At 35.6% G+C, this 22,663-nt stretch overlaps 1 protein-coding gene across 2 annotated transcripts in view; it reads right to left on the bottom strand.

Annotated features, from left to right (window-relative positions):
• Window positions 1–22,663, bottom strand: part of LOC140168173 (cyclin-dependent kinase 14-like) — a 71,451-nt gene that overhangs the window by 9,194 nt on the left and 39,594 nt on the right. For both annotated transcript variants that reach the window (XM_072191504.1, XM_072191502.1), the window contains exons 2-6: window positions 20,480–20,571; window positions 15,708–15,882; window positions 9,925–10,111; window positions 8,624–8,744; window positions 1,420–1,513 (exon numbers count right to left, since the gene is read on the bottom strand). In XM_072191504.1, coding sequence (XP_072047605.1) covers window positions 1,420–1,513; window positions 8,624–8,744; window positions 9,925–10,111; window positions 15,708–15,882; window positions 20,480–20,571 — 669 coding nt within the window. The remainder of the gene's footprint in view (window positions 1–1,419; window positions 1,514–8,623; window positions 8,745–9,924; window positions 10,112–15,707; window positions 15,883–20,479; window positions 20,572–22,663) is intronic.

The raw sequence follows: 22,663 nt of genomic DNA, 5'->3' as shown, positions 1-22,663 counted from the left end.
TATTAGTTCTGAAGCTATAGGCGTATTTATAACAGCTGCATTACTTTTTGTGCAGACTTTATTTAAAATCCATGCACCTTCTGTGGAAGACTTGATTTTAAACTGCCACACAGGGGTGTAAATTTTACATGGAGTCACCCATTCAGGTACTCCCATTTGAAATTCTCACTCCCTGTGTGGAAGATTAATTAGGGATTCAATCATGTTTCACCGTTGTTCATCACCGTTTAACAACGATGCGGCAGCGTCGTCTGCGTGGTTTACTTTTGCGAGGGCAGCTTTAGCTGCCCGAGCGAAGTAAACTCACGCAGACGCGCCGGACGCGAGTTGTTAAACGGTGATGAACAACGGTGAAACATGATTGAATCCTTTCAACAACGAAAAGAAGCTAAAGATCGTATAATTCACGATTATTTCACGAGGAATGTCAGTTAATCATTGCCACTCATCTTTACAAAAACTTTGATGATTTCTCTGTTGATATCAGCAATAAAACTATGGCCTACAGAATAAAACGGCCCGTAAAACGGCAATGTTTAGCCGCTACCTTAAAAATACTGATTTCAACCAGGGATTCAACTTACAAGCTTGCACACGCACAAAAGTTCCAGACATGACGAATTTTACGCACTCTCGCGTAACGCCGTAGTCTCGCTTCGCGTTCAGCGTGATACGCTTCAGTAAAAGTGTGGATTCATCATGGATTAACAACGGTTGGCTCCTGTACAAAGGTATAGGAGGAGTTGTTGAATGTTGTTTCATCTATAGGAGGTGTATGGATTTCAACTGGAACAGCCAAAAAAGACAGCAGATTTGTAATCAGTGGGCCTATCATAGGACATCCTTCATTTATAACCAAGGTAGCTGATTTGATAACATGCATCCTTTATTGACCATTGCAGATGCATGCCATTAATTGCACACATGCATATATGCACGTACAGCTGAATGCTAATCAATACACACACAACTGAGAAATAAATTTAGAATGTTGAAGCTTCAAAATCCTAACCTTGGTAAATAATAGTTAAGAAGAAGATACCCTAGTTTGTAGGCTATTAGGAATATGCAAATAATATCCATACATGCACATACTCACCAGTGGCAGTGGCAGGATATTTTTAGGGAGATGTGAAATTTTGAAGGGGAACAAATTGTGCTTTCCGCTCAAAATAGGGTAATTTTAAAAACAAATAGGGAAATTGTGCCCTAAAAGTGGATTTTCTGTGATTTTTTGTCATGACTGGGGTGGGGAACTGGGGGAAAGAACAAGGCACCGGATCTGATTGGGGGGCACAAACCGTTTTTTCGGCAATTTTCCTATGGGATTGTTTAAAATTTCAGATCGATTGCCCCCGTGCCACCAGTGATACTCAACCCCACACATATACAATACCAAATACCCTCTCACACACTTACCCTGCATATTCTTTCAAGTTGATCTTTGTAGTCCCTCATGCCTGGGAATGCTGGATGACCATTTAACATCTCAAGAAATATACAGCCAACACCCCTACAAAGAAAGCAAAAAAAGTAGTTATGAGCAATCGGCTTATAGAAAAGTATTCCTGGATGGACAATGGAACCATCAGGAATGGAACTTTTCGAGTTAAGTTCGATTCAGACTCCACATGCGATGCTGCAATGTTTTAAAACAATGCAGCGTCACGCAATGAAATCAAAATGTACTGCAATGTTATATCGCGATCGCAATGTGGAGTCTGCATCTTCTTTTGTGGTCATTCTGTCGACCTTGATTTTCCAGCAGCCAATCACAAGCATGCACGGCTGCGATATCACAGTGCGACAATTTTCACCGCCGACAACATTTTCCAAAGGTGGACAGTCAACATTTAGCTTACATTATTAAACAGGGAAGTGAAGTCTACCTCCTTTTAAAAGAATATCCAACCTACCTATAGGTATAGATACACTCCCAGATTCCTATTGCTGCCAACTCCACAGGTACACTGCTACCAATGCAGTACCCATGTGTGTACTGTACATATGATTTCCATGTGTTTACTCTAGAGTACCTACCTCCATACTCAAGAAACCCAATGAAGTAGCTGGGCACCATTGTACCTCTGTGGGCAGCAGCAGCAATGGGAATCTCATTGTGTACAAAGAAAAACACCTCGTTGTTTGTTTGTTATCATGGTTATTAAGTTTTAATTTGATTCTATTATTAACCTTTTCATCAACCCTAAACCTCATTTTGACCCTCCAAGTATATTTTGACATAGCCACATTTGATTCAAACAAAAAGCCACAGTCTATTAGCTACACTATTCCACTCATTTTCTGACCTATACCCCAAATATTTCCTGCTTTATCACCCATGAGTAATTAAAACAACAAACAGTTATAGTATTGTCTGTTTATCTTATAATGAAAGGAAACCCTATGCCAGTTTGCTCATCCACAACAATTCCATTCTTCTTACATTCCATTAGCCTGATTCTTTATTTAACTCTCTCCACGCGGGTGTCGACTGCAGACGACAAGTTTTAAAAAAAAATTAAAAATTCAAACATTTCAGAAATTAAAATTTTCATGACCATATTTGGAATCAGCATGAAAAATGCATCAAAATGAGTACAAACAAGCCTAGTATTGGTTCAGTAGTTCTTAAGATAGCTCTTGATATTTTGAGAAAATATTTCAAAACTTCCAACTTTTTCCATTTAAGCGTATGGCTAGCACGCAGAGCATTAAGGACAGTTCTAATTAATTCCAGTCTGTGTGTATTAATTATTATGCAGCAGGTTGCTTCAACTAAAGGTCTCTCCATCATCAGAAAACTAATTAGTAGAATCACTTTACATTCAGTATTGTGTCGTCATCTTATAATGAGAGGAAACCCTATGCCAATTTCCTCATCCACAACTATTATTCCATTTTTCTTACATTCCAGGTTTTAGACTGATTCTTAATTTAAGGACAAAGTGTCCAAATTAATTAAAGTTCCAACATATATTAATTATTATGCAGCAGGTTGCTTCAACTGAAGGTCTCTCCATCATTTAAGCATTGCATGTTCATCTTATAATGAAAGGAAACCTATGCCAATTTAATCATCTAGAACAATAATTCCATTCTTCTTCTATTTCTAAAACATGTTTTTGACTTCTTCTTGATTCAAGGAGAGGGTTCTAATTAATTAAAGTCCATCCTGTATATTAATTATTATGTAGCAGGTTGCTTCGACTGAAGGTCTCTTCATCATCATGATCATTAGAAAAGTATAGTTCTGCTCATAAGGCTGCGATCACATAGAAGTATACTATTCGGGTATACGGTGCACGCTTTGCAGGTGCACGCGTATAGCTTAAATCGAGCAAGGCAATTTCATAGTACCGGGTCACATAAGGCTACGATCACATAGAAGTAAACTATTCGGGTATACGGTGCACGTTTTGCAGGAGTACGCGTATAGCGTAAATCGAGCAAGGTCATTTCATACTACCGGGTCACATACATTGTAAGAGGGCACTATTCGAAAAGGCCCTATACCTGGATAGTATAGTATAGTGGGAATCGTGCGTGTTCGATTTTAGTGCAGCGTATACCGTCCTAATTTTAAAACTAAACCATATGTGGGTAAATTCATTTGTTTTAATAGATGCACTATATAATTCTACACATTATGACACCTCATTGAATGCAATGTGACCTCAAGAAGTAAAGTTACAAGCATTTAATTAGACGAAGAAAATTGGTAAACTGACCTACTCGCTATTCACTATACGAAATACGCTCATTCGATCAGGATGAGTTCACATAGTATACGCCTATATGAACTCAGCCTGATCGAATGAGCGTATTTCGTATAGCGAATACCGTATACCGTATACTTCTATGTGATCGCAGCCTTACGGATAAACCTTGATTCATAATGGCCAAGAGAGTTTCCTTTTTGATATTTTCTTTTCAGAAATGTAGTAAATAAATACCTGGAAATATGTGGCAACCCTTACACTGTTTCTTCATAACCACAGGTGTTTCTATTATCTATTTCCTTAATCCTTGCAATAATTAATTATATAAATAGTTAACTCATCATGTGCCTAGTTACAACATTATTTGTAAAACCATGTTTCAGTTTCACTTCACTTATCAAACAGGACACAGCTTTCGAATAAAACAATCTTTTTGGTATATAATGATTTCCTGTGTAAATCATTCTGCACATTCTGCATTTTATGTATTTCCTATAAAAATTATCTTTAGGTTTGTTTCCATTTTGTTCAACAGGACACACCTTTCAAATAAAACAACTTTTTCTGTATAATAATGATTTCATGCATAACTCATTCTGCATGTTATATATTTCCTACTAAAATTATCTTTAAAACATTACATTTGCTTTCATTTTTGTTTTTGAACGAAGTATTTGTGTGGTTGATGGTCTGAATTTTTCATATGACATTTTCTAATTTCCAGTGAGGCTTATCTGATCCCAAGTTTTGTGTTCAATAATTTTACACCAGCAGTTTGGTCATTATGAGCAACACTGTGTATCAAAAAAGCCCATAGAACAGTATAGAACGATGGTATGTGACTGTACAACAAGACTGGTATTGAGAAAGAGGCTAATATGTGACGTGTCATGTCAAAAGGAGACACTTTTGGGCAGGATCATAAATGGAGAAATAGCCAAAAATCTGCCCAGGGGTGATTTTTTCACAATTTGGGTTTGTTGCAAATTTGTGATGTTATTAATGTTAAAAATATTGTATGATAGTTTCAGACCATAATATAACTGGCATCTTGTATTTTTTGAGACACTTTTCAAGGTAAATCCTACTCTCAACATTGTCAATAATATTTTTAAAGGCCGATATCTCAATTTCCAATTTTATCATACCACAACTTACCAACTCAATATCTTTGCTTAGGAATGTCCGATTTCATTGGGGAAAACGGCATTGTGGAGCAAAATATCTCTATATTTAAGATATGTAAAAACCTCAAAATTGATAACCTGCCCAAAAGTGTCTCCTTTTGACATGACACGTCACATATGTTTATACCATCTAAAACAAACATATCTCAGGTCTAAAATTTTACTTGGATTTTATCAGACAAATATGTGTACATCCATATCAAAACGATGCACTTGTCGGCTGCTACATGTGTCTCATTTCACATAATAGCTAGGAATAAGTACCAGACTCATATCAAGTGTAGGTCACTTCAAATCATCCCTAAGTCAAATTGTATAATTAATGTTCTCTGTATTCCTAAACCATGTGACTTGGGATGATTTGAAGTGACCTCCACTTTGAAGATGAGCCTGGTTTTATTCCTAACTATTATGTGAAATGAGACACATGTAGCAGCCGACAAGTGCATCGCTTTTGATATGGATATACACATGAGTTTTCTTCAAAATCTTGTTTTTCATGAGGGTAAGAGGCAGGGGCGGATTGGTGGTTTTAGACGGCCGTGGCAAATTTATTAAGACCGGCCCTATAACTCATATAGAGCGCAGCGAGCGAAGCGAGCGTAGCGACTAGCGCATGGGGTCCAGGGGCCCGCGTAAGGGCCCCTGGTAGGGTCCATGGGCAAAGCCCCTGGTGGGGGTCCAGGGGGCGAAGCCCCCGGACAACTAAGGGTTTTAGCTATTCTAGGGGGTCAGGAAGCCCGGATTTGACGATTTCTGAAGCCAAATTCCATTTGTACAGACTTGAAATATTCTTTATCCATTGTCACTCACTTGCAATAATCAACCAACAGTTATTCAATTTATAAGTAGTGTGCATGTTTTATGTTTTGACTCATTTGCCCACATATAGAATTACATCTTTGCAGAACTGTGTTATCATATCGTGAGTATATTCAATCATTAAAATACAAATGCTAAAAATTGTTTAGGCCTACTGGGTAAAGGTTAATAGCAACTTTTTTAAACTATTGCGATTTGGTAGTTCAAAGCATCTAACGAATGGTAAAGAGCAAAAAAAAAAATTGCATTGATCATTTCATAGCGAGCGTGATAAAACTCAACAGTGGCGTAGATTTGTTTTTGACATTGGGTTTGGAAAAATATTCTTGAAATAGCATCTTTTGGCGACATTATAAGTTTATTGTACAAATGCGCGCGAAGCGCACAGACATTTTTGGCATATTGAAGCTAAACTGGTGATGATGCAGTGGAATAAATTCGCGCGAAGCGCGAACAAATTGACACTTTTTAGGCTAAAATGGCCAAATATGAGATTGATTTGGTCAGAAACTCTAGGCCTATACAGGTGTCATCATGGGGGTTGTATGGACCATCCCCCTTTTAAAATATTGGGGGGGGGAATTTATGCCCCTATTTCTACAGGCCTTAGGCCCTATCACTATGCAGACAAACAGCGGGCACACTGTGTAGGCCCTTATATTACTCATCCCCCTCAATGATTTCCCTCCTTTCTTCTCTTTTCCTTAAGTTATTATATTTTCAAAAGTAACAACTTTTCAATTTATTGAAGATTTTTTTTTTAATCAACGTGATATTCAGTATTTTAAATAAGTCAAACACGGCAATACTTATGTTCAAAAAATGTTATTATAAAGGTGTTTTCTTGCAATGCAACAGGCAACATTAAAATGACACTATACAAATTGTATCTTAGAAACAAAGTACCGGTATTAACACATTTATCTCTGATCTCATCACATTATACTCTATTGAGATTTTTCTAAATAATTGGCCAAATATGAGATTGATTTGGTCAGAAACTCACATAGGCCTATACAGGTGTCATCATGGGGGTTGTATGGACCATCCCCCTTTTAAAATATTGGGGGGGGGGGAATTTATGCCCCTATTTCTACAGGCCTTAGGCCCTATCACTATGCAGACAAACAGCGGGCACACTGTGTAGGCCCTTATATTACTCATCCCCCTCAATGATTTCCCTCCTTTCTTCTCTTTTCCTTTCTTTCTCCTATGTCTGCCTAATACAAAATGCCCATACCGGCCCTAGCCTCATTCCGCAGCCGCAATGAAATACCAATATTCCATTGACAGCCAGCCCAATATTTTGCTGTTGGCTTAAAACTTAAAAATTTTACTGTATCGCATCTAGAGTATTGGCCTTTTGCTGTGTTTACTTTCTAGAGAATTGATTCAAAAGGCCATTTGTAGGTGATGCCGTGACGGTGTACTAATGGCGGCCTATAATAGCTTAGTGTTAGGGCCTATACCTTAAGCCCTAGGGCCTATGTCTTAGGCCTTACGCCTTCAGCTCTCGGACCTATGCCTCAGGCCATAGGACCTATATATGTCTTAAGATACTCCTTCCCCATTCTCTCCCCTTTTCTTCTATTTTCCTTTCTTTCTCCTCTTTTCCTTTTCTCTCTTCTTTTTTTCTCTCCCTTCTCCTTTTTCTTTCTTTTTCTCTTCCTTGCAACCGGCCCTGAGCGGCCCAGAACCAAGCGGCCCATGTGGCGATCGCCACAACGCCACAGTGGCCAGTCCGCCCCTGGTAAGAGGAGAGACAGGCTGTCAATTGCATCACCCACTCTTAAGCTGAAGGAAATGGTTTAGATTATTTTGATTTCATATGATTATTCACTTCTTTGTGTCTCTTCTGACTAACTGGTGTATCACAATATTCTGAGGTTTATGGAAAACCAAAATGTTTTGATACAGAGTTAGTCACATTGGCTGTCTGTAACTGACAATGGGCTATTCCAGTTAAAATCCACACTCCCCCTGTGGAAGATTTAGGAAATATCTTCCACAGGGGGAGTATGTTTTTCAAATGTAATTGGTCAGGGTTAATCATTTTGAAACCCATACTCCCTCTGTATTATGGCTTTACCTATATCTTCTACAACGGGAGTAAGTATTTCAAATGGAAGTTACCCAATTGTCTATTATATTTGCAACACATACTCCCTCTGTGGCAGACTTGAGCTAAATCTTCCACAGGGGTAGTGTGGATTTTAAATGGAACAGCCCAATGCGGCATATTCACCTTAAATATGACCTTGAACGTATAGCACTTTTCATTGAAGGAAGTAGTGCATGTCACAGGAACCATAGAACCACCAATTGGTATTTTTTTAAATACTGTAAAATATTATTGATACATAGGTTTTACTGGTGATATTATTGATCACTTCGTTGATTGATTGAATGTAAATGCATTGATTGTGAATTGATTGATTGAGAAGATTGATTGACTATTGATTGATTGATTAATTAATTGAATGGTTGGTTGATTGATCAATCAATTGATAACTGATGGAATTTCTCAGCAGCCATTATGAAAAGTCATCTTTTGGCCCTATTATCAATATTTTGAATACCTATGGATGTATGGATGAGGGGTGTGGGTGTGGGGTTGAGGATGTGATGGTGTATGGATGAAGGGGTGGGGTTGAGGATGTGAGGGTGTATGGACGAGGGTGTGGGGTTGAGGATGTGAGGGTGGGGATTGCTACTTACCAATTATCAAGAGAAGTAGAGTAATCTGTTGACCCTAGTAACACATCTGGAGGTCTGTACCATAATGTGACCACTGATACCCCTGGGTGCATGGATGAGGGGGTGGGGTTGAGGATGTAAGGGTGCATGGATGAGGGGTAGGGATTCAGGATAAGGGTGGGGATTGCTACTTACCAGATATCAAGAGAGGTTGAGTAATCTGTTGACCCTAGTAACACATCTGGAGGTCTGTACCATAATGTGACCACTTCATGTGAATATGTTCTGCTAGGTATTGACTTGGCTCTTGCAAGACCTGTGGAAATAAACAAAATATTAATTTACAAAATTTAATGAGCTTCTCTGGTTTTGCATGCCCTACCACCTATCTCATTTTAATAACTTAATATGGATAGATGGATATGAATTGTTTTGTCATACAAAACTAAATTAAATGTATTGATGCCTTGCATTTGACCTAAAAGATTGTTACAGCACAAAGCAGCTATCTACTAATAGCCTGTAATGTTGTTATCATCCAAATGGCTGCCTTATTAGCAAACAGAAAGCAACTATTTCCTAGTAATCATCAATAATGCTATCATATAAATTCGCTGTCATAGTGCACGTTAGTAACCATTGGTTACTGCTCCAAGCCTGTGCTCATGCACCTGTTCCGAAATTTGATATGCCATAGACTTTGTGTTGTGATCATTTCGATCAGTGGTTCGTAACAAAGAAAGCGTGATCCAGTTGACCTAGCAACAGTCATATTCTAATGTGCACTACGACAGCGAATAGCTGCCTCAAATTTTGACAATATCCAAGAGTATTGCGCAATATGTTAGTCTTATTGCGCAAGACCCAACTGCTGCTACAGACGTAAAAGAGATGTAGGATGGAATTCTGACGTCACCAATAACGACACAAGTTACAACCTTTGTGAGTGGTTATTATGATTTAGTCAAGTAATTAATTAGCTGTTATTGTGTGTTTTCTGGCTTTGGGGATTTTGTTATTAACTAATTAGAAACTCAATAACATGTTATTGTCAGCTGGTGGATAACATGTGTGTAAATGAGCCTCTTTATGAAAACAATGAAACTTAATGAAGACAAACAACAAAGTACAGGAAATATTCATTTTTTATGATTTTTTCCCAAGCCCAGGGAAATATTGATCAGTGGTGTTGCCACAAGGGGGGCCCATAGTCAGAACCCCCTGTAAAAAACCTGAAATTATGAAAATTTCCACTTTTTGTAGCAATTTCGCGCAAAATTTGTTGATTTTTTTGTCCCCTGAAATTCAGTTTCCCCCCTAAAAAAATATTCTGGTGCTGCCCCTGATCAGTAGTACTGATACTCTCCAATGAATCACTTATGATATTATAAGTGCATGGATTTCCCATGCCACAAAATGTTTCCACAAAATCCTTGCAAAAACATTCTTAACGTTGACGGTGTGGAAGTAGGTAGAAATAAGTATCTAAAACTTACCAAAATCAGCCAACTTGAGTTCTCCAGTCTCTCCAATGAGCAGGTTCTGTGGTTTAAGATCTCGATGTAAAATTCTTCTCTGATGGCAGAATGACAGACCTCTGAGCAGTTGAAATAAGAAGAGTTTCACATTGTGTACATTTAAGCCTCCTGTGTGCTTCTCTAAGTAGGCGCTTAGATCTGTGTTCTGTAAAAACAAAATGTGAGAAGATAATTATGTGATATGCTTTTTGTCGACAATCTGTTGGTGCTTAATACATTATGAATTTAGGAGAGCCGCCCCATCCCACCCCATAACAAAACGATCACAAAAAATCCCACTATTTTGAGTAAAATTGACCAATTTCAGACAATTTCCCCGACAGATTTTTTGCTCCCCCCCTGAGTCCAGCATGGTGCTGTCACTGCTTGGTTAGTTAGGCCTATTCCTTGATTTGTCATTACAACCACATTATTCAAACTTTTTCTTTTGCTGTCAAATTGCAATAACATGCCTACAAAAACAATTCTTTCAAAATCCTATACTAGTTGCATCTTCATGTGAGAAATCCAAAAGAAAATTTCAATTGCCATAAATTTCAACCTGGATCACAGTTTAAATAATCGAAAAGTCACCCAATGTTGAAAAGTCACCCAATGTTGAAAAGTCACCCAATCTTATAACCATTTGTTTTTATTGAACAGGAAATGGAAATCTTCAAAAGTCGCCTAATTGGGCTACTAAATTGTGGGTTTGGCAACCCTACAAGCAGTTTAAGATTGATAAATAACGTTCTTTGGGGAGACAGCGAGTTTGTGTAAGTAGGTAACCACTCCAATTGGCGGATGTTTGCAAATGAATAATTTATCAACTCAAGTCTGTATTAACTCTTAGCAAATGATCTTGAAAGCAGTCATGTAACTCAATTAAATTTGTGTAAATTGATAAAATTTCAGATATACAGATAAATTACCTTCTTCAACATGTTTAAAGTTTTTATAATTGCGAAAACATCATGTTAAAATTGAATGTATTCCAAAACAAATCAAATCTTGAATCATTGATAGGTTTATGTATTTTTGTATGTTTTTTTCTGCAATGGGCTTTTACAGTTAACATTCATACACATCCTATCAAAGATATAACCTTAATGTTCCACACAGGGAGTGTGAATTTCAAATTGGTTACCTGAATGGAAGACTCCACTTTAAATCTACACCCCCTGTGTGGGATATTAAGATCATAATCTTCCGTAGGAGTGTGTGAATCTTATCTGGAACATCCCAACTACTAATTACTATTGTCACAGCAATTTCACAAACCACAGAACCAATTACTATGCATGTTTGCACTCATTTTAATGCTTTTTCAAATTATGGTCCAAGACATTTACATTTTTTTGTGAATTTGTAAAATTTGAATATCTGTTAATGAAAAAATGCCAAAAATTGCTATAAGGAAAGCCTACATATGAGACCTTTGGCGGATAGGTGTTTTTATGACATGGCATTGCATATAAGCTCTGTAACCATGATAACAGAATTAGGGCTAAATAGCATAGTATTAAGGTTGCTTACATCATATACGTGCAAAAATGCACACTTTATTTTCCCTGAAAATGAAAGTTATGCAAAGAAAGCCTACGTGTAAGACAACAGCACATTTTCTTGCAATCAGTGCAAATTCCCTTCAGCTTAAAACAAATGCTCTGTGATAAAAGCTGTCACTATCGATTTCAACTTTGTGACAAAATCAGACACAACTTGATGTAATTTAAGAAATGCAAGGATTCTTGGGTAATTTTCTAGAAATATGGTGCTTCTTTTGTTGTATCTCTAGAAGATGTGTGCTCCAGAGTACTTTATAAGTATAATCTTACATCAAAATATCAAAAGATAAAATAACTTTCCACATCTTATTTTGCTTATTTCTATATGCATTTGTTTTTCAGCATGTAAAATTTGCAGTGAAGCGTTTAGCGTAGGGTTTTAGATTGGTCATCATAGGGCAAGGCCATGGACAGGAAATTTAGTATCTCATAAGGATGGTCAATCAAGGACTATTGGTTAAATTTATACATGTTTAACCTTTAACTTCAGATTCTATATAGATTAGCTATAGTGTCCTAAATACAATTCTGCATGGCTTCCTTTAATTTTATCTCATTTCAAATATCATAGGAATTGTAATATTTAAGTTGAAGGTTTTAAGTTTATTTAACCTGTATAATGGGAATTGTTTGTATACCATAATGTTAACATGCCCCATACAGCTATAGAAGATCGGTTTCAGATATCAAGATTATGGAACTGCTATGTAAAAGGATTGGAACTTGTTTACTACGTTGTCAAAAGTTTCAATTTGCCTCAAACAGGCAATACCATTTCCTTAGCTATTGGATATTTAATAAAAGCAATTCATCAAACTATTCTGATTTCATTAAAGTCCTATTAAACAGTTGGTAATTAATTCTATCACATAATTACTTTTAAATCAGAGCATCAATGCAACAAAGTATCTTACAATATGGACCAAAGCTATTGTGGAATAGCTATTCCAAAATGTGATTTCAAAACTGCCACTGCCATCTATGCCACATCCAACATCCCAGCAAACACAAAAACGTTTTAAAAACGTTTTAAATAAGTTGTATTTTGGCTTTTGGTTTAGGTAAAAACGTTTTAATAACATTAAAATGTCAGGTTATATAAAGGTCATAATAACGTTTTAAAACGCTTTTGCATGAAAACACACTACAACAATATTTTTAAATGTTTTCAAAAATGTTATTGTAAACTATTTTTGCAAACATTTTGCCAAATATTGTGTCAATACTTAAATAACATTATGTTAAAATATTTGAACCCAGCAAACACAGAAATGTTCTTAAAATGTTTTTTCAAAACCTTTTAATAACATTTAAATGTCGGGTTATATAAAGGTCATGAAAACGTTTTAAAACGTTATTGAAAATATTTTGGGCAAACATTTTTCGCAAAATATTTTTCAACTCCCAAAATAACATTCTGTTTAGAATGTTTTGTATCAAGTTTTCAAGAATGTTTTTGGAATGTTATTAAAACGTTTTTATACCCTTTATATAACCCGACATTTAAACGCTTTCTGTAAAACATTTTGTTTGCTGAGCAGTAGATTATCAAAAATGTTTTTTAAAGTTATGAAAATGTTTTATACTCTTAATATACCCTTTATATAACCCGACATTTAAACGTTTTCTGACAACCTTTTATAACCTTTTGCGAATGATGTCAAAAACGTTTTGTGTTTGCTGGGATGGTGTATACTCTCAACTTGAGATCAAGACAAGACACACAATAACTATGCATAGATCATCATACAATATTGACCACGCCTGAATTACATACAGCAAGTTCATGCTTAGGTTGACTTTACTAAAACAGTCCATATTGGTCTGAATTAAAAAGTGTCACACTGAATGAACCAAATTGCCACTAGTGATGTCATATCTACAACAATAACTATGCCCATAACATCTGACAATACTGACTGTAGCTGGAATAACCATTCTAAAGTGAGAAATACATCCTGCAAGGTCCTGATTTATAGGCTGATTTGACTAGAATAGATGTAAGCAATTGGTCTTAATCAAAAAGTGTCGCACTGAATGAACCAAATCGCCGTGATGTCACACCTATTGTTTATAGCATCTTACAATATTGGCTACAGCTAAAATATCTGTATTATGCCAAAATCACTATGACTCGCATGCCACAATCTCCCACAACACAGGCCTAATTGAATATAGATGTTGGCAATCTACATTGGTCTGAATTAAAAGTGTCACAATGAATGAACCAAATCGCCACTGATGTCACCCCAGCAAACACAAAAACGTTTTAAAAACGTTTTAAATAAGTTATATTTTGGCTTTTGGTTTAGGTAAAAACGCTTTAATAACATTAAAATGTCGGGTTATATAAAGGTCATGGTAACGCTTTTAAAACGCTTTTGTATGAAAACCCACTACAACAATATTTTAAAATGTTTTCAAAAAATGTTATTGTAAACTATTTTTGCAAATATTTTTGCCAAATATTGTGTCAATACTTAAATAACATTATGTTAAAATATTTGAACCCAGCAAACACAGAAATGTTCTTAAAATGTTTTTTTCAAAACCTTTTAATAACATTTAAATGTTGGGTTATATAAAGGTCATGAAAACGTTTTTAAAACGTTATTGAAAATATTTTGGGCAAACATTTTTCGCAAAATATTTTTTCAACCCCAAAATAACATTCTGTTTAGAATGTTTTGTATCAAGTTTTCAAGAATGTTTTTGGAATGTTATTAAAACGTTTTATACCCTTTATATAACCCGACATTTAAACGCTTTTCTGTAAAACATTTTTGTTTGCTGAGCAGTAGATTATCAAAAATGTTTTTAATGTTATAAAAACGTTTTATACTCTTAATATACCCTTTATATAACCCGACATTTAAACGTTTTCTGGCAACCTTTTATAACCTTTTGCGAATGATGTCGAAAACGTTTTGTGTTTGCTGGGACACCTATTATTGTTTATAGCATCTTACAATATTAGCTACAGCTTGTACATGTTTGTATTATGCCAAAATCACAATGATACCACAGGCTTTCTTGGATAGTAAAGCTTTTAGCAATCTACATTGGTCTGAATTAAAAGTGTCACACTGAATGACCCAAATCGCCAGTTATGTCACACCTATTGTTTCAATGATAGCATCTTACAATATTGGCTACAGCTAAAATATCTGTTATGCCAAAATCACAATGAACCACAAGCCAGAACCTCCAACTGCATAGGCCTACTTGGATAGTATAGATTTTGGCAATCTACATTGGTCTGAATTAAAAGTTGTGTCACAATGAATGAACCAAATTGCCACTGATGTCACATTATACTATAAACAATAACTATTGTCTATAGCATCTTATAATATTAACTAATGCTTAAAATATCTGTATTTATTCTAAAATATTCATCACATGCCACAACTTCCTGCACATGCTACTTGGTTAGTATAGATGTCAATCCACATTATTCTTAATTAAAAAGTGTCACACTGAATGAACCAAATCGCCAGTGATGTCACATCTATATATATATATATATATATATATAAAACAATAACTTTTGGCACTTGCTCCTCATGCCTCATGTTTACACTTGGAAAAAGTCACAATTTGTTTTCACCTCACTTTTGAATTCAACAGATGATTATCATAGTTGATAGTGTTGAAGTCAGTGGCCGTGTATAGGCCTCTACACTCAGCAAGTTAGCAAATTGAAGTCATCTTCGCACAAATTTTAAAACTGACTTTACTCTTTACTCCGGGAAACATGCATGAAAACAGAAATTAAATTCTGACTATTTGTCTGCAAAAGATGCAATTTAATGGTGACTAAGTTGACTTGAAGTAGACTACTAGTAATTGATCTCTGAGAGTCATAATAGCTCATAATTGAATAGCAATTACACTTGTTGACACCATGGGATAGCACTGAATTTGATAGCAAATATTAAAATAAAAGTCAAATTACAACTTTTTACCTAAGATCTAAGACTAATTCGCTGTGGTAGTACACGTTAGATTATGACCGTTGCTAGGTCAACTGGCTCACGATTTCTTTGTTACGAACCACTGATCGTAATGATCACAACACAAAGCCTATGGCATATCAATATTCGGAACAGGTGTATGAGCCCAAGCTTGAACCAGTAACTAATGGTTACTAATGTGCACTACGGCAGCGAATAATAAAAAGAGAGTACTTACCACATATTCAAAGACAAATGTGAGTGTTGTTTTGGTGTGTATGATGTCATGGAGACAGACAATATTTGCATGTTTGAGACCCTTGAGTAATGACGCTTCTCGTATCGCTGTGAATGGAGTACCTTCTTCTTGCTGTAGACGGATTTCTTTTAATGCCACCACTTGCTGGTTCACACTGTATAAAGAGGAATGTGAAACAAAGAAATTACAATGGCTGATTTGAAATTTACCTTTTCATTACATCCCATAAGCATTTGCAATTCTGATTTTTGTACCTTCAGACTCATTTAAAAGTCTAAATTTATAACAATCATGACTGCATGGACAAAAAGTCCGGATATCCGAACTCCTGGGGTATGCATCTATTTTCTGGAATAATCCAATGTTAAAATGATACAGAATATATTCTTTTATCATATTGAATATGTCTATGCTTCATGGGAACAAAACAATTGATATTAATTATAATTAATATCATTACTGAGCCACCTTCTAGCCCGCTCCTTCCCCAAGGGAAAAAATAACAAAAGATTGATTAAGCCTTATATAAATAATCATAATTAATTTCATTACTGACCCATCCTCCCCCGGTCCTTCAGTAATAAAACTGGAAGATTGGGCAAAATGACATTGGATGTTTCTTAAATACAAGAAACCTTATCAACAATTTCAACCAACTCCTAATGAAGTTAATTACATTCATATGGCTTCATTAGAATATGTGACCAGATCTGGTTCAATCTGGCTGAAGTCAGCAATAATGAAACTGAGATATAAGCAAAAGGTGAGAAGAAAAATGATAAAAACATAAGAAAATGGACATTTAAACGGTTCATAACTTTGCAACTAAGTATTCGAGAGACCTGGGGAGTCAACATCAGTTATTGTAGTTACTGAGCAAGTTAGACTAAAAAATTGTTTGATTGGCGTAGCATAAAAAAATTAGGGTAGGTCGGTCAGCAATTTAAAAAAAAAATTTACACACATTTTAAGCTGTAAATTGTGTATGATAAAGGCTTGGAACTTTTTTTTTTTTTTTTTTTTTTTTTAATTTATTTTTAAATTTTAAAAATTTTATTGCAAAAAAAAAAAGTCTAGGGTCGGGCCTATTTTTAGGGTCGGTCGGGTTACGCCAATCAAAATTTTTAGGGCTTAGTAATGGTAGTAACTCAATTTTCAAAATTTCCAACTTTTAGCCTGAGTGGATCAGATTGGGTCACATAGTTGTTCCTACACTTTGCTGTCTATTTACCAAATCTTTCATTCCCCTTCTTTTCGCCAGCCCATAGGGCTGGTATCTAATTCTTAGATGGGATTTGTGTACACTAAAGATTAGCTAAGATTATAGCCTTCTTCTATTGGTATGAATTATTTTGTTTAACTTCTTGTGGTGGAAATGTTTTTGATGTCTGCTAATTCGATTTGCAAGGAAAAGAAAGTATGTTTTGCCGTTTCAACGAATCTAAAACGATTGAGTATTGCCAAAGTTATGTTTGAATTAATTATGACTTAAAAAGTTATCATAGGTTAGGCCTACACATATAAACATAAACTTGTTCAGCAATCAGCATATCAAAAAAATGACATGGTCAACAATTAGTAATTAGCGGGGAATGATCACTGGACGATGTCATATCAGTGGACTACTGAGCATAGCATGATGTTTGGTTGCCTGTGAGTGCATAATTGATATGTTGATAACAGATTTAATAATGTTGTAGAATCAAAATCTTCATTATATGGACCACATTGAAGTCAAAGTAATTATCTATCCTATCCTGTATCGTTTTATGGATAAAAATGACTCAAAATGTTATTGATGATATTATTGCTATCTTTAACATCAGTTTTGTCTTTTCAACGGGAAAAATCCGATGGAAAATAAAGTTTTTAGGGGCTAGCTATAATATTGAACAATATATCCCATATTTTGACATGCACTTATAGAAAATAAATAAATTATTGTCTTACTTATTATAAATACTATAAAATGACACATACGGTAACTAAAGTGAGGCCACTTTCTATCTTTTTTATTCGATTCATAAAATTACATTCAACAAAATAATTGAAGACTGAGAAAACACACAATGCAGACTATTACAGAATGGAGTAGGTAAGATGCCATGTCCATAGCTTTGCAGGAGTTTCGGACTAACAATCAACACATTCAAAAAATACAGTTTAAAAGTGAAGATTGTAGTGAATGATCAGTCCTTTATCATGTATGCGTGCCACTATCTACTTTGTAGTAAACTATACATTGCGAAATAATATAAAATCATTTTAAAATAAAATGTGCATGTAAGTTGAGTTTACATAGCGAATTAACTAACAACTGCAGTGTATTTCTTGATTTTAATAATAAGCATGGGTAAAAAGCAGTAAAGACAAAATTACAGAACAATTTGGAGTAATGAATTAAAGAGTTGACAGGAGTTATAGGAGTTAATGTTTTTTGCTGTTTCGGTGTGCATGTTCTCACCATTCATGGTTTGGTGGACTGTCATGTAACATGGATGTAAGCGTGATCCTAAAAAATGCCTTTCACGGTGACCCAAACTATTTACAAGATCTCTTCTGCATTGAGGCTGGCCTTCCCTTTTAAAGGGAATTTTTATTAACCCATAAGCATGCATTATGAAATTGGGCTATTCCATTTGAAAAACACTTCCCCTGATATGTGAAAGATTCAGCTCAAGTTTTCCACAGAGGGAGTATAGGCTTTCAAATAGAATGGACAACTATATAGGTAACTTCCACATGAAATACTCGCTCCATTTGTGGAAGCCATAATACAGGGGAGAATGGGTTTCAAACTAATCTTTATTGAGCCAATTACATTTGATACTCCCTCTGTGGAAGACTTTTCTTAATTCTTCCACAGGGTGAAGATTCCCCCTTCTCCTCCTTGGCTACACCACTAATATACACACTAAAAACTACGGGGTTATATTTTCCGTGGTCATTTTGAATTGACCACGTTTGGGGTTGTTTTGACCCTTCAAGGGGGTTGTACTGTTTTAATTTGACCACATTCACGAGGTCATTTCAGCCACGACGAACGTGGTCAAAAACTTAGTGGTCATTTTGCCGATACCGTCGGCGCATTGATATCAGTTTCAATCTTCCGCTTTGAAAATCTCAATTCATAAATGAGTTTAAACATGAGCTGCAATTAATGTTTGTTGATTAATAAATAAAACTAATTTTTTGACCGAAGTTACCCAATTTGTCAACTTTATAATGACTTGCATTTCGAACTATTTGCACACACGGTGTGCATCGGCTCACGTGGTCACATCAGCGCCATATTTGTTCTGATTGTGCAGCTCAGCGGATTGTCGTGTGTGCTTGTCTGCATGGAATATGAAAAGTTAGTTGAAAAGTGAGACTGCAAGGATGCATAGACCCTTGTCTATGCACGCAGATTCATTCCAATTTCATGCTGTCGTGGCTGGTGTCTTGGCTGCAGTTGTTTTAAGCTTATATCATGTAAGCTTATAATATAGGCCTACGTGAACTGCCATAGGCGATGACTGACTGTGTGTGAGTGTGATACACAGATGCATTTTGCAGTTTATGTAATGCTTTCTCTGTGCAGAAACACACTTATGTCCTGGTGGGACCAGCATGACCATATAGGCCTACTAAAAAAATCCAAACAACCCCTAAATGTGGTTATTGAGTAACCCTATAAAACAACCCTTTCAAATGGGTCATTTCATTTGACCCCGAAATGAGGTCATAAGTAACCCAATAAGGCAACCCTTTTGAAGGGGTCATTTCATTTGACCCCGAAATGTGGTAATATTTTGACCCCAATGGGGTTACGATTTGACCCAAATACGTAGTCATTGCATTGACCCCGACCAATGGGGTCAAAATGACCCCGTTAGTGGTATGGTGTTTAGTTGATAACTATGCTGGGGTCAAAAATGACCCCGGTTTGGGTCATTTTTTTGACCCCGTAGTTTTAAGTGTGTACCTGAACTCATAAGACTTATGTCAATGGCTATCGCCATGTCTAGGACTACATTCCTGCTGTCCTACACATTTCTTGAAAAAACCTACAGGAAAGTGATCACATAATATCTCCTTTGATCACATTTCCTGAATTGTTTCCTGCCCGGTATGGACAGCAGCCATGATGAAGTTAACTGTGGTATTGGTTCCCTTTTTTCTTTATTCGTAAAGGCTTATTCAGTGATCCCAGCGAAAGTGTAAAAATAAATTGAAATTGTGTATAAATTGCCTTAAAGTGAAGGATAAGTCATTAAAATCGACATTTGGTATTTTTGAAATGAAAAATTTGGCAAAAAACAAGGTTAACAGCAGTATTGACAAAGTCCCATTCAAATACATGTAGCTAATTTCTCTACAGTTTGGCCAACAGCTGAGTCATCTCAAGTTGAGAGTAGCTCAGCATGCCATTGCATCTCCAGCATGTACAAATCGCCCTTCTACACATATGTATACATTCTGTGATATTAGGTTAGAGCGTGTGATTTTTAAATGAAACATTTGGCAAAAAACAAGGACAACAGCTGAGTTGTTCATAAACTGTGTCTCATCTCAAGTTGAGAGTGGTTGAGAGTGGTTCCTCATACCATCAGTGCATGACATGCGTCTCAGCGTATGAACAAATCGCCCTTCTACTCGTGCGTGTGATTCAAAACTAACACTGCAAAATCTAACGTGGCATTACTGTCAACTTGAGTTGAGCCAACATTTGGTAAAAAGTACCAGACCTTTTATTGGTATTGACCTACCTGCTAATTGCCTTGAAAACTTTTGCATATGATCCTTCTCCAAGAGGGCAGATCTTTTTGTAGGTTTCTATTTTTCCAAACGGTGAGCATGTCTGAAAACAAAAAACACAAAGAATTGAAAACTGTAAATGTGTGTGTAATAAAAATTCCCTTTAAAAGGGAAAGCCAGCCTCAATGTAGAAGAGGTCTTGTAATTAGTTTTGATCAATGTGAAAGGCATTTTTAGGATCACGCTTACATCTACATGACAGTCCACCAAACCATCAACGATGAGAACATGCACACTGAAACAGCAGAAAACATTAATTCCTAATCTCATGTCAACTCTTTTAATTCATTACATGTAGGCTACTCCAAATTGTTCTGGTCTGTTTGTTTTGTTGTTGTTGTTGTTGTTGTTGTTGTCGTTGGGTTTTTTGTCTTTTCAGCTTTTTACCCACGATATCTCAATTTCCAATTTTGTAATACCAGAACTTACAAACTCAATATCTTCGCTTAGGAATGTCCGATTTCACTGCTTTCGATATATACACTGCCGGTTTGAGTTAACTTACATGTACATTTTATTTTAAAATAACTTAATTAATTCGCAATGTATAGTTTAAGCCTACTATATTATAATAGATAGTGGCCAGCACATTTATAAAGGACTGGTTACTCACTACAATCTTCACTCTTAAACTGTGTTTTTCTGAATGTGCTGATCATGTTGATTGCTAGTCGGAAACTCCTGCGAAGCTATGGACATGGCATCTTACATACTCCATTCTATAACAGTCTGCCTAGTGCCTTGTGTGTTTTCTCTTCAATCATTTTGTTGAATGTAATTTTATGAATCAAATAGTTATGTGTCATTTTATTTATAATAAAGAAGTTATTAAATTAATAAAGTAAGACAATTTATTTATCTATAAGTGCATGTCAAATGGGGTACATTGTTCAATACTATATGCATAAATTATGCCCATATTATAGCTAAGCCCTAAAAACTTTATTTTGCATCGGATTTTTCCCGTTGAAAAGACAAAACTGATGTTTATGATAGCAACCATTTCATCAATAACATTTTGAGTCATTTTATCCATAAAACGACACAGGATATGATAGATAACTACTTTCACATCAATATGGTCCATATGATCACAGATTGTTGAGAATCTGTGATATGATCCGGGGATATGATGAAGATTTTGATTCTATAGATCTGTTATCAACATGATATCACGCTGTTCAGTGGTCAAGGAGTAAGGACCCCGGTCAAGGACACTGATATGACATCATAGGTGATGTCAGATTTTCTTCTGCTGACCATATGATGCTATATATATTAACTATTATTGTTACATTTAGGCCTTTAAACTTTTAAAGTCATAATTAATTAGTTCAAACATAACTTTGGTAATACTCACTGCTTTTAGTTAGATTTGAAACGGCAAAACATACTTACTTTTCTTTACAAATCGAATTAAAATATTTTAAAAAAAATTTAACCACAAAAAGTAAAAAAAAAAAATCATTCCAATACCACTAAAATATAATCTCTTGAGTAAACTGACCCCAAACCTGAAACAGGTACCAGCCCCGAATGGGCTGGCGAAAAGCTTTAAATTCTTCCCTCATTCTAATAAGCCCAATCGCCATTCTAACTTCTGGTTTTTGAGAGCAGTTTTGGGACACTTTGACCTCTGACATATCGGGAAAATTAGGCGTAATTATTATTAATTTTCTTATTAATGTCACAATTTTTATCATTAAAAATACCAAATAATTAATTTATAAAATACTAATATTTTTTATATTTGTTTTAAATATTGTAAAACATTTTAGATTATATTTTGTACGCATAAAAACCCAATATTTCTGAATTTTCGGAAAGGTCAAAGGACAAAGTGTCCTAAAACTGCAAAAACTGTCCTACAATGCATTGCAAACTTCCAATGCCAATTGGGCTTATTATATAAATTTATATGCGTCATCATCTGATCCAGTGAATCTGTACGATTACACACAAATTTGACTAAATTTGGCTTCAGAATCGTTGTAATCAGTAAGAGAGTAAAACACTAATTACAACAGAAACCATATGAAAAATGGCATTTCAAATTATCACAAACATCATAACTGCAAAAGATGGAAGGATGTCAGGATCAGGGTTATAGCTAGCCCAAGTTGAGTGCCGGCTAA

Source organism: Amphiura filiformis, chromosome 13, assembly GCF_039555335.1.
Source record: "Amphiura filiformis chromosome 13, Afil_fr2py, whole genome shotgun sequence".
In the NCBI taxonomy this organism is placed as follows: Eukaryota; Metazoa; Echinodermata; class Ophiuroidea; order Amphilepidida; family Amphiuridae; genus Amphiura; species Amphiura filiformis.
This window is presented reverse-complemented; position numbering and strand designations above follow the sequence as displayed.